Below are 13,855 nucleotides of genomic sequence, written 5' to 3' on the forward strand. Positions count from 1 at the left end.
AAATATAATCAAATTAGTGTATATGAGTGCTAAAATATACATATATATATATTCTTTTATTGGGAAAAATGCATACAATAGTAGACTTGCTAGTTGTTGGATTGCCCAAATCAATAGAGACCCAGTTTGGTAGGAGTGGCCATAGAAAAAGATGAGACAAATGCATGAAGTCTATGGGGTGATTGGAACAGGGGACCAACCAATGATAGAGATGGCTTATCAAAGCAATAATCAAATAGAAATGATCACCGTCTATAAAGCAATCTTCCACCGACACATGATCGATGCATAATTGTCAACATAAATAAACGTGTTTGTCTCCTTGGAATAAAATGATTGCCATTTGTTACTTGTCCCCATCCTTTTGATGTGGGATGGCCAGTCTTGAGACATGGAAATAATATTTATGTTTTGCAAATCATAAATGCAATTGGTATTTCCAAGCATTAATCTGCGCAATAAACAAAACGAAATCCACAAATTGATTGTTAAAACTACACTGTTGTTTGGTAACATTCTGTGCCTTGGAAATGTGAAAAATGTGAGTCAAAGGACTACTTGGGTGATGAATGAATGACTTGAGATGCTACATTTTTATTAGATCACATGGCTTGGAGCGTTGGATTTTGTGTCAGTGTTGCAAAGTTGATGAAACCTCATCTTGAAGCTTCTTAACTCTCTCTCTGTCTCTCTCCTCTCGGAGACAAATAGGAAGGGGTGGGGGTTTACTTGTTCAGCTCTGCTGTCTCCATTGCTTCAGTGGTGCAGATCTAAGACGTTTCCCCCCACGACCAGCAATGGGGACGGATCTGAGCTCCTCCACATTCGCCGTCACCGGATCCATGGGAAAGCTCGCGACTTTCGCCCTCTTCCTGTTCGTTCTAGTCTTGTCCTCTCTGATTCCATCCACAGGTCAGTTCTTGGTCCTTCTGTCGTTAGAAAGTGCTCCACTCTTCTCAAGATTTGATCATTTGGAGTCGAAACTAAATATCCCGGCTCAATTTTCCCCGACGGGTTTCATCGGAGACTGAGCTATGTCAATCTTGATCGTAGAAATTTGGGAAAGGAGATGATTTTGGCCGTAGAAATTGCTCGATTCTTCTCAAGATTTGATCTTTTGGACTCAAAACCTAATTTTTTTCGACACAGTGTTGGAATTTTTTCCGCGGAATGTAATCTCAGATGATATTGATGGTAAAGTTTTTGGGAAATGAGAGAATTTTTCCTTTTTGGACTGTGTCCATTTCTTTTATTCTTAATTTAAATATCTTTCGTATGGAACTTGGAATCTTGGCATTTGCTTTCTATTTTTGGGGTATTGCTGGTTTTCCTTCACGAAAAAAATGATCCATGACTTGCTTACAAAGTTTGAGTTACGTGTGAAGTTGCTGTTGTAGCAGCAGCTAGTTCAGTATTTGAGGGTTTGAAAACCTGCAGAAAGAGAAACATGTCAAAATCTCTAATTTATGCAGACAATCAAAATGATCAAAGCTTTTTTTTTCATCACCGAAAAAAGCTTGAGAACAATGCTGTTTAAGAACCAATATGTTACTACATAGGGAAGAAATCCAATCAAGAGGTCCAATTTGGGGTGTTCATTGCACAATTTATTCAAGAATTACTTCTGGGAATCTTGGAGGAATGGTTTGAATGGGGGATTGGAATTTTTATTTTCCAATAAAGCAAAGACTATTCCCTTGATGTTAAAGGATGTTCAGATTTGTATCAGGGATTTGTTTTCTTCGGTGTTCTGTTGAGTAGATCCAAGAAACTTCTTAGCTAAATTGTTTTTTTCTGTCGCGTTCTTTTCTGATTCATGCTTTAATTGTTTTGATTACAGAAGCTTATGATTCGTTGGACCCCAATGGAAATATAACAATCAAATGGGACATAATGCAGTGGACACCGGATGGTTATGTTGTAAGTACAAAAGAGAGACACTGCTGAAAGCATGTGATGCTCGCATGGGCAATCCTTTGCATTTTGCTTCGCCATGTATAAATTCTCATAGTAACTGATTGAAGAGACAACTCAAATTCTTGCCTTCTTGAGATCATCCTTGCATAAACTTCTGTCAGTTTATATAGCAAGTGAATTTTGCATCTACAATCAAAATATTGATATGAATCATTTTCAGGCGGTCGTTACGATATTCAATTTCCAGCAATATCGTCACATTCAAGCACCCGGATGGATTCTTGGGTGGACCTGGGCAAAGAAGGAGGTCATCTGGTCAATGGTAGGAGCCCAGACCACAGAGCAGGGTGATTGCTCAAGATTCAAGGGGAACACTCCACATTGCTGTAAGAAAGATCCGACAGTTGTTGATCTACTTCCTGGAACACCATATAACCAGCAAATCGCCAATTGTTGCAAAGGAGGGGTGATTAATTCATGGGTGCAAGATCCAGCCAATGCTGTAAGTTCATTCCAGGTCAGTGTTGGTGCAGCGGGGACCACCAACAAGACTGTCCGTGTGCCCAAGAACTTTACCCTGAGGGCACCAGGACCTGGATATACATGTGGAATAGCCAAGATTGTGAAGCCTACTAAATTTGTTACACAAGATGGAAGGAGAACAACTCAAGCTCTTAGTAAGTCATCAAAGAAAAATTGCGAAAAGCTAGTAGTTTGATATTTTAAATAGGATAAGCTTCCAGGTAGTGGATTCGGCTCTTTAGTTCTTTTGCACAATGAAATACCAATCAAGTAATGTAGGATAGCCACTTCGCCTAGCTAGTCAATTCTGCTTTTTCGAAACTCAAGAAATGACAGTCCTTATAGTCGGCTAACATTTTCTTCGATGCTTAATCGCAGTGACATGGAATGTTACATGTACATATTCCCAATTTCTCGCTCAGAAGACTCCTACTTGCTGCGTATCCCTTTCATCCTTCTACAATGACACAATTGTTAACTGTCCGACGTGCACATGTGGTTGTCAAAATAATGCAACTCAACCAGGAAGCTGCGTGGAGTGAGTTCAAATGCCAACCTCTTTAATTCTCTCACTATGAAAATTTTAGCTGATATATTGATGATGTTACTGTTTACTATGCCAGAGGAGATTCGCCTTATTTAGCCTCTGTCATCAACGGTCCTGGCAAAAACAGCTTCACACCATTGGTCCAGTGCACATCACATATGTGCCCAGTAAGGGTCCATTGGCATGTCAAACTAAACTACAAGGAGTACTGGCGTGTGAAGATTGCAATAACAAATTTCAACTACCGGATGAATTATACACAGTGGAACCTTGTTATCCAGCATCCGAACTTAGACAATCTCACTCAACTTTTTAGTTTCAATTACAAGTCATTGACGCCGTACGGAGGCATAAGTAAGTTTCTTTTCATTCATTTCTATTTTTCCTCAAGTTCATTCTTTGACATTTTCTCTCACTATTGAAATGTGGGCGGGGGAATACGGTAATCTGGTAATCTGTTTATCCTGTGAGATTTCATCATGGTGGTGGTAACTGATCTAATTTCACAAGAACTCATGGTGCTTTTGGTGTGTCTGTTGGTCTGAAATCTATATGGTTTAGCATACATGTTGCTTAATGCTTCTTTCTATAACTAAAATCTTACTGGCTTTGGTCTGACAGATGATACTGCAATGCTATGGGGTGTCAAGTACTATAATGACTTCCTCATGGAAGCCGGACCTTATGGAAATGTGCAGTCGGAACTTCTATTCCGGAAGGACCCATCAACTTTTACCTTCGAGAAGGGGTGGGCCTTTCCACGGCGCGTATACTTCAATGGTGACAACTGTGTCATGCCTCCCCCAGATTCGTATCCATGGTTACCGAATGCCGCCACGCGGTTGACAAGCACCATGATGATGGCCCTTTTTGCTGCTTTGGCTTGGTTGCTAATTTATGTCTAGAAAGGACTCAAGGTTCGTTTGAAACTTTTAATTTCGATAGAAACACAAACTGCTCTGCTTCTGGAAATCGATTTGGATTCTGGATAAAAAGAGGATTCAGGTCTCTCCGCACCAAAGCCATCATAATGTAAATTTATACTATAAATCCACAACTTGGCAAGGTTTTGAGTTTAGATTCTTGTAATTTATGTGGTCTATGTCAGCATGTTATATGTAGAAGAGTGGAGACCCATGATAATTTATATTTGTGAAAGTACATGAGCAGGCAACTTTGTTTGATGTTGAAAAGGACCTTCCATTTCTCTTGCTACTTTCTTCTGCTTGAATTCCATCTCATCATATATGATGTTCTCATCCTTACAGAATGAATAATGGAAGGGTATTATGGAGGTCATCTGAACAACTAATCCACATTTAAATCTTTTAGTTCTGCTGTGATCCATGTTTGCAGTGTGATTCAGTGATAGTGTTTTCTGACAAAAGAAGAAAAAAGGGGACCTTGAATGAGTATCTTCTTCCCAATTGGCTTTCCATGAGAACTCAACTGGAAATTGTGTCAACAGATACTATAGCAGTGCAATTTTATGGATTGAGGCAACAAATGTCTGATTTGAACTTCTCCAACTTTAGTCAATGAGTTCTTAACAATTAGCCTTAAATTTGACAGATTTATAGTCAGAAAACCCTATTGACTTAAAAATTTGTCCTCACTGCCTAAGGTTTGGGTACTTTTGACTTCTGATGGGGTGACCACAGAAAAGAACATCTGTAAATATATACACCCATAACTATAACTAAAATGAATTGAATTTTGGATGTACATAAATTAAAATTGTCCAATAAAAAAAAATCATCCAATTTCATGGAAAGATTAGTCCAATAATTTCACTAAGCCTAAATCATTAATCTGAAATGCTTAGATCCAAATTAATAACAATTGAATCATCAAATCCTTATATTTGCGACTAGATCAGTACATAAGTCAAATTTCTCATTCTCAGTGGTACATTTATATCTATTTCCAATAAGATCTTGAGCAATTTTATCCAAAAAAATGAAGTCGCAGGAAAAAGAAAGGAAAGTAAAATTGTAGTTCTCTCAGATAAAAAATGCTCCAGAAAAGTAGGTCTCAGAGGAATTTTTGGCTTGGTATTGTGGAAGCTTACTGAAAACCTCTTGCAGAGGAAAAAGCACACACACTGTTCCACTTGGCTAAAGCTTGATTAGTCTGACAGTAACAGGCAAAACACATGATGAATTTAATGATTTCATTCTCATGATCATCTCTTGAGGTATTGATCAGTAGCAGAATGTTGAGCATTATTCTCTTTATGCATCAGATGAGCTAAGGACACTGTATCAGTGTGCACATACCCTGTTTATCCCTAATTCACAACCAATATTAAACTAAATGGATGATATCTTGATTTGTCTTCTCATGAGATATAATATATATGACATCAAATTTCTGGTAGCCTCTGATAGACTATGAACAACTTTTAGCATACCAAATAAGAATCATAAGATACAGAAATTTACAATGTAAGTTCGTACCTCTCATGGATGGATCATGAACTCAGATCTGGTTGAGAGAACACCAAATCCAGGATAAACACCACCATTTCAGTGACAAGGTTCTCTCATCTCCATCCTCAGGATTCATCCGAGCCAGACCAGCTACACGCAGATCTGATCCAACACTCTGAACTGCCTGGTGTTCAGAGGAGGAAGAATGATCTTGTGGATCTTTATGGATGGGTAAAAAAGGACTCTCACCACTCTCAATCCTTCTCTTCCTAACTGTTCCTTCTATTTCAGTTCCTCTTTGTTGAAGCAATGCATTTGGTGAGGGGTAGTGAAGGAACAAAGGCAGGAAGTCTGAACATCACCCCTCAACCATCTCTGATGTGAAGGAAACTTCAAATGGGAATAGAAACAACAAAGATCAATTATATGTTTAGTAGGATAGTTTAACTACAACAAAGCTTTTTGTTAATCTTCAGATTTGAGAAACTACTACTAAATAGAACTTAGAAAAGCTAATCATCAAAATATGGTGTGTGAGTCTTGTGTTGTGTACACAAGAAACAAACGAATAGTATCTGGGTAATTAAAATGAACTGCTCTTGACTGATTTTTTCTTCCTTTTTTTTTGGTGCTGACAATGCAAATGAATTAAAAATTCTCCACATGAAGACATATGATTCCTTTGCTCATGTTTTGATATGGTTAATAGTTGGCAGCAAGTAGACAGTCTCTATCTGAAGAGTACTCCCCAACTTACTCCACAGAATTGGCCAGGCTGTTCCCTACTGCTGATTAGGGATGGCAAAAATGTTAGGTAGACTGGGGACAAGCATCAGCTATACTTCCTTTTGAAGTGAATTTGCTGCTCAGTACATCAACAACAACCAAAAGGATTTATTGATATGGTATGCAACAACCAAAAGATTTGAATGATTGTGAGATACCTCTAATGCATCATCTTTCAAATCTAATGGAAGTATCAAATTTATTTACCGAAGATGAAGGATCAAAATCTACAACATTTGTCTAGCGGTAGTGTTGTAGACCTACTTAACGAAAGTTGAGAGTTCAATATCTCATCTAATAAATTTTGGTCTAATGATAATATAGCAAACTCGTTTGCAAAATGATTAATGACTCGAAACTTGATTACGTAAATTTAGTCGGTTATCATTCTTTCTTTGTCTATTGAAAATAAGACTTTGGGATTTGATATTTTTGTTGCTTAGTTCATAAATCTACAAGTACAAACTACTAAGCTCTCATTTGTCACAATTAATAGGGGGAGAAAGAACCTTTGAAAAATAATCCACATATATAAATCACCATTGACTTTCTTTTTATTCGTCAAACATACCATTAATGTTTTGGCTAATGACTCGCGACTTGTCGATAAGACTATAACTTATCTAATTATACATGTAATACTCATAATCTATCAAGATATTAGGCTACATGTTTTATCAGGAAATATAATTTATCAAGAATTCTTGCAAAAACCTTTTGCTCTATCAAATTCAAAATATGTGCATTTTCCATTATCCGCATATGTTGTTAGCTTAAAGCTAAATTGCACACTTAGGCATGTCATTTAGCAACAGTATACAACATTTCACAGTTCATGGTGGAACAAAAATTCCATAAATTATTAGTATATTTAATCACTTGCATTAGATAAGAGATAAACGGTGGTATCGATAAGTTCTCCAAACTCATACGATTATTTTGTCTAATAAATATAATCATATCAATAAAATTAACATGATTTCTCATAGATGTCCCCATACCTACAAAGTTATGTATCATTTAAGATAATACATTTTAGTGGATAGAGTGCTTAGAGCTGCTTTTAGCTCCTTTGGGTTGTACGAACATGCAGTAGTTTTCCTTTGGGAAAGAAAACTACATGCCTCACGATGCTCAACACAACTAGATCAGGTGATCCGTAAGAGAGATCACATCACCCTGATAGATTTCGAAGATGTTTAGACATCAGAAGCATGTTTCGTGGATGGAACTCAACCCTATCGTCCATCCTCCAACTCAAGAACAGATCGAGCACCGATTCTTGCAATCCCCAAAATCGTCGTAAGGTTTGCTTCTGGCACCAAAATAGGTGTAGACGCCACTCATGAGAGTGTTGATTGCTGACGCCCCAATCAAACACAAGATAATGATTTCAAGCACCGAAAAAAATAAACAACAAAAATACACCATCGACGAGGAACTATGCATACACATCAAGAAAGAGTGTGTGGGTGGGGATTGGGATTGGGATTTCAAGCTGTCTCATCAAGCGGACGCTTTCTCAGGACATGAGAGAGAAGGAGAGGAGGAGGATAAATCCAGCGAAGATTGCAAGCTCTCCTCCCTCTCCTCTCCTCGAGCTGATCCTTTTCCGCTGAGCCTACAGATTCTGAGAGCCAAAAGGCTATGATGGAGACAAAGGCGTGGTTCTACGAAGCCGGCAAGTGTGTGGGCGCGTCGGAGTGCGCCCTTCTTTTACTCCTATGGGAAACCGAGGAATCGTCACATCACTTTGCGGCCCCTCAAGACACCGACAAGCGTATCCATCCCCTCCTCCAACTTCTCAGCTAAATCTTCTCGTGATAGGCGGAGTAAAGCTGTAGCTTAAGCCGCTTTAGTTCTTGTAATGGGATCCAATGCGGACCGCCGAAACACTTAATCCAAATCTTTCTCGTAAGCGCTTAAGCCAAAAGGGACGGACTCATAATTCGAATGATAATGATAACGAATTGTTCGTTTGGGTAATCGATAATAATCATAGACACGAGACATGATTTGATTTATATTCGACCGCACCCTTTGTTTTCCATGCAGCTTTTACCGAGATCTACAAGTCTTGAAGTCAAGATTTCTCTTGTCTTACAGTAGGAGGAGGAGGATGAAATGATCATGTCAAGATATCACGAGAAATTGGAAGGCAGACCAACTTTCTGCGCCATGGCTGGGTTGGCTTGGCCGTACGTTCCATGTGTGGGGTTCCCCCGGGCATTATTGCTGATACAGAAACCCTAGCCATGGCGCATGCCCATCACCACAGTCAGCACTTCTCTCCCTCCTCCTCGGCTTGCCTCTCCTCCTCCTCCTGCTCCTTTTTCTTCTTCCTGCAGTAATGGACTACTCGGTCTCTCCCACTGAGCACATCTGCTACGTGCGTTGCAGCTATTGCAACACAGTTCTTAAGGTAATTCCCTGGAGTAGAAGATTAAAGATGAACGTACCACAGCAATGCTGCTTTTGGGTGTACAAGAAAGATGTACATCAGAAAAGCATCCGCTTCAGCAAGCTTCTTGGTGTTTATTACCTCCGACACTACTTCACATCATATTTTTCTTTCTTCGTTTCCACCGATCTAAGGACCGGCACTCTTGGAGAAATTAAACTCGATCTCAATCTTTTAATCGTCTCATGTATGGATTTTAACTGATCATGTTGATATAGTGCTCTTGCTGTTCATGATGTGGTATCTACAGAGGAATCTTGATGCTTTCTAGGGTTTTTCCTGTCTCCTAGGAATATGAGTTTGTATGATCAAGATCTGCACATTTCTTCTGTCTTGGAGACAAAGATGGGGCCTTATGCATGCATGAGGAAGCTAAAGATGATTCCTAGAGATTTTTCACTCTCTCCTCTCTCTCTCTCTCTCTCTGTAGTTGCTACCGATGTAGTTCTAAGAGCAGTAGTTATAAGGTAGATATTATGCTCATTCTTCTGTGTCCTCGTCGCAGAATTAGAAGAACATAAATGTTCCCTCACCCAAATTCATCAGATCTTCGAATTAAGAACAGCATAAAGAAGATCCGCTCGACGGTGCTTCACCATTTAATCGATGAACCAAAGCTGATCTTATCTTAATTTGTAGAGTTTTGTCACAAACACACATCTCAGCATCCACCAATGCCAAAAAATGTGGAAAGAAAAAGGGCACTACTGGCAAAATAAGAGCTGAACGATGAGTTTCTATGATGCCACAAAGTGCAAACAACTTGTAGTTACTCCTTGCTCTCGAATGGTGACAGACTCTTCTTCCCTTTGCTTTGCAGGTTGGCGTCCCATCCAAGAGGATGATAGACACAGTAACCGTGAGATGCGGTCACTGCGACCATCTCTCCTTCCTCTGCCCCAGTGACCATCAGATGGCTCTTCAGGTTCGCTTCTCCTTGTCCATTAAATTTTCAGCACTCATACTACCGTGACAAGATGGTGTAAGGAGGTTCATAAACAAAACTATCATGCGGTAAACTTAGTCTTCTTTTTCTTCATCTCTTCTTCTGTTTGTTGTTAGCTTCACTTTCGATGAAGAACATTTTGATGTGACAAAATTGATTCTCATGTTTCTAGCTACACACTACTGGTTTGCAGGCCTACATTTATTTGTCCTGGATGTTGTTTTCTTACTGCTTAGGAAGAAGAAGAGAGAGGATGGGAGAGGTTATTATTTCTTATGACACTGCACTTTGTTTTGAATTAGGAGACTTGCACTGATTACATCAGGGGCATACCGTTGTCGTTGCCGCCGCCACCACCATCATCATCATCATCATTAAGAGAACAAATAATCCAAAAACCACCATTTGTCACGAAACGTAGGTTTTCGACTTTCACTTCATGTTGTTCTTCCTGTTCTTGCATAATTATTATGTACTTGTTAACGAAATTTTTGTTGATCTGTTGATGACAGCTCCTGAGAAGAAACACAGAATGCCTTCAGCCTATAATCGCTTCATGAGGTATGAGTTACAGACGATGTTATGCTACCATTCAATTACTGGTTCATTTTCTTAGATCACCATCATAAACCATAATCTAGTAGCTAAGTAAGATGTGAAGCATTCATATTAGAAAAAACCAGCTCAATCTGTCTTCGAGTTCATCACGGAAATCTCCTCCGCCATTATTCATACAAATAATTCTCAGTGTAGAATAACACTTCCTTTGAAGAAACAACTCCATGCTTCTTCTTCTTCTTTTTTTCTTCTCCTAATTAGCCTTTAAGTTTTTGACCATTGTCGAGTCATCTAAAAGCTTAAGTTGACATCAAGTCATTCAATCACTTGTATTCCATCACTTCCCTCATTTGTCTATATTATTCTGGATTAAATAGGAAGAATTACTATCTACTCAGACAAAACATATATTTCTAACCACTGTCAACATATCTAAGAACATAAGATGATTTATGTTTTGTTTACTTATATATTTAAACACCATACATTTCTAATTAATGTCAATTTAGTCCTTTCTCTTCTATGGTACATATCCGATCCATCCTCTAACGATGAAAGTGAAACCTTATTCGAGTCAAATGAGATCAGGAAATTGCAATGCTTAAATACACTACTGATAACAACATGCAAGACATGTTGTCTTGCTTCTGTCAACATACCTTAGATTAATACATGCTATGTTCTTCTGCCAATGCATGTAAAGTTAATCTTATCCTATTTCGAATCACGACGCCTACAATTTCTCAAAAAAATGAAAAGCCTTAATTCGGATGTTCATCGATCCTTATTATAGATTGTCAAAGTATAAACCAAGCTGACTAGTACATCACAGTGGAGTACTTGAAAGTTTAGCTACTGTTAGTGAACGAAAGTACCGTGGCTGATGAGTCAGCACAGTTAGGTCCGCGGGTCGACGTCGGAAACTTATGGTGGAAAGAATAGGATGATGAGGTGGCTGTGCCTCGTGGCTGTGCCTCGTGAGCATCTCGGGCGAGGGTCGAATCGATGGGGTCGATTGAGTCCTCGTGAGTGGTGGTTGGCACTCTAAGTCTTGCTGACTTGAGTGTTGTTTGTGGTGGGTTGAGCCCTCTCGTCCCAGGGTGGTTGGTTACTTTTCTTCGCGACGTGGGTGTGCCCTTGGGAAGGGGGGTGCAAACTGGCATTGATCAGGATCCGGGCCGACGGGCCACCCTCTGCGCACCGGATGACGACTTCGGGGTGAAGACACCCGCCGCTCGGGGGTGCCCACCTTCCTGCAAAATAACCATCGTCGCGTGCTTCCTGACTTTGGCCCCTTCGACGAGCAAGTCAGTTTCGTCTGCCTTTTTCCTTTTTTTCTCCCCTCTTGGCCGCGCGTCGGACATAGGTTTTTATACCTGTGTGCGAGGGTTGGTTGTGCCTCGGTTCGACGTGGCCATCGACTTTCATGAGGGCGGGACGACTTCTCTGATGAGATGGCGTCTCTAGGGGTGCTTGAGCGGCGTCAGACGACACCACCTCGGGCTCTCGGGGCAGTCAAGTCACACAGTGTATCGGTACCGAACCTGACGTGGGGTGCACCCCATGGTTCTGATGGCGTGTGGCATCGAGTTCACGGCTGATGGCGTGTGATGTTGCTGTGATTCATCTAGGACCAAAATATGCCCTATCAGCTGCTCTCCTAACATATGAGGCAAATTTGTAGTACAAATTGGGAAGAAGACCATGCACACATTAGGAGAAATAAACGACTTAGTAATCAGATATGATCTAAAGTGTCATGAGCTAAAAAGAAAAAAAAAATTAAGGATCAGTTTTTGATATTATCATTAAAATCCATCATCTTAAGTTAGAATTGAAGTTCTATAAATTTTCTTCATCTTTAACTACAACCTTAGTGCAGTCCATATCATGTGCCATCAAAATTGGGACTGCAGTCAAAAGCTAGATAGCTAGCTAGCTAATCCCTCCCTCTTGAGCTTGTAAGTATTGTTGCTGAAGTTTACTCTCCATATCATCACAGAGAGGAAATACAGCGAATTAAAGCAGCAAAACCTGATATTCCACACCGAGAAGCTTTCAGCAAGGCCTCGAAGAACGTGAGTTATCGAACAAATAATGTACAGATATAATCTTCATCAGATATCAGTAGTAGTACTCATACTGTTTTTGTTGCGAGAAATAAAGTGGGCTAGGTGTGATCCTCGTCGGTCGACCTCGGTTTCGATCTCTGGTGCTAAGAGTAAGCCGGCTTCTGTTCCTCAAGTGGTAAATCCAATCTTTGCTCTGGAAAGAGAGCATAAGCCTTTCTTCTCTTACCGTTAGGAAGCAGTTCTGTAGCATGATTAATTGTTTGTGTTCTCTTTTCTTGAAGATAAAGGAAAGCAGTTGCCCTATAGTGGAAAGCTCCAGCATTTACAAGCAAATGGAGCAGAAGGAATAGGTTCTCGATCAGCTCATGGAGCTCTTTCTCTTTCTCGGTGATATGCTGATATGGTGTTAATTATTATTGTTGGATCTTGTCCTCTCTCTATCTAGCCATAACTAAATATCTGTAAAGCTGTAGTATTTCCAGTTTTATGTATGCATTTGTGAACGAAGAGGAATGTACAGCTGTGGTTTGTATATATGAATTGTTATTATCCAGACCTAAGATGATCTACAATCTATTATTGGGTAAGTGCCAAGTTCATGCCAACATAAATATAGATTATAACTTACGAGCATTTCTTGGGTATAACTTTTGAACATATTATATTTAAATTTTTTTTTGGTTAAATGTTATAGATTACGAACCGACATCAAAAATACTATGTACAAAAAATATCTTATTATTTTGTTTAGTAATTAATATGTTTTAATTTTTTGTTTCATTCATATCGTGCGCTGCATTCATATCGATAGCAATAATGTAAATGAAAATGTGACATCTTACTATATACAAATTGTTGAAAAGGTGGCATATTTGTGTTAAGTTTGTTGTTTTTCTTGGTGTCTCACCTGGACAAGTTCTCTAAAGATCATTTTCTTCTGACACATTATTCTCACTATGATCCCAAGATCAGATGCTCTTATATATATACAACAAAAATTCTTATCTGAAATAGAAAGCAGCCGATATTTCTTTTTAGAAGAACTGCTCAACCAATCAGATTATGTTCATGCATAATATGTCTCTAAGCGTCCTCTCTTGTGGCTCATAAATTGTCTTTAGTTGAAACTGATAGTATGCTAATTTGGTGTCACTGCTTCTTTTGATTCCTTAAAAGACTATACTTATTCAACAGACAGCTATAATAGAAGGGAGAATTGACCAAAGAAATAGCTGTTTATGTGGTTGCATAGGAATTGCTTTGACTAAAAACAGTTTGAGAGTGATGAGGTCCAAAGAGAAAGGATGAGTATTATCCCACATAATTTTGTGCAGTCAACTTACATTTTTAACCAAGTATAACAGACAGTAGGACTAATACTTCGAGTGTCACCATAGCAGCATAATACATATGAGACCCTATCCATCATATAGCATTTATGATGATCTTATGTCATGGGCCTATGGAATTACTTCATGCAGCCAAGACAGATGGAACCTATAAGCTAATCCATATCGCGTATCATGGAAAATATTTTTCATATCACAAGATGTGGAAACTATATCATGGAGATGATACATAGCCCCTGATTCAAACAAGATATTTTTCCCATGA

General features: G+C 39.1%; 2 protein-coding genes across 2 annotated transcripts; both read left to right on the top strand.

Annotated features, from left to right (window-relative positions):
* Positions 1-616: 616 nt before the first annotated feature.
* LOC135598910 (COBRA-like protein 1) lies at positions 617-4,170 on the top strand. Its single transcript, XM_065093392.1, has 6 exons — positions 617-912; positions 1,841-1,920; positions 2,138-2,594; positions 2,818-2,977; positions 3,063-3,340; positions 3,608-4,170. The coding sequence occupies exons 1-6, from the start codon at positions 798-800 to the stop codon at positions 3,889-3,891; spliced, it is 1,374 nt and encodes a 457-aa protein (XP_064949464.1). The 5' UTR covers positions 617-797; the 3' UTR covers positions 3,892-4,170.
* Positions 4,171-8,371: 4,201 nt separating this feature from the next.
* Positions 8,372-12,748, top strand: LOC135598101 (protein DROOPING LEAF-like). Its single transcript, XM_065091629.1, has 7 exons — positions 8,372-8,626; positions 9,486-9,590; positions 9,914-10,028; positions 10,124-10,172; positions 12,172-12,247; positions 12,336-12,416; positions 12,523-12,748. The coding sequence occupies exons 1-7, from the start codon at positions 8,555-8,557 to the stop codon at positions 12,589-12,591; spliced, it is 567 nt and encodes a 188-aa protein (XP_064947701.1). The 5' UTR covers positions 8,372-8,554; the 3' UTR covers positions 12,592-12,748.
* The last annotated feature ends 1,107 nt before the right edge of the window (positions 12,749-13,855 follow it).

This window comes from Musa acuminata, chromosome BXJ2-1 (assembly GCF_036884655.1).
Source record: "Musa acuminata AAA Group cultivar baxijiao chromosome BXJ2-1, Cavendish_Baxijiao_AAA, whole genome shotgun sequence".
Classification (NCBI taxonomy): domain Eukaryota; kingdom Viridiplantae; phylum Streptophyta; class Magnoliopsida; order Zingiberales; family Musaceae; genus Musa; species Musa acuminata.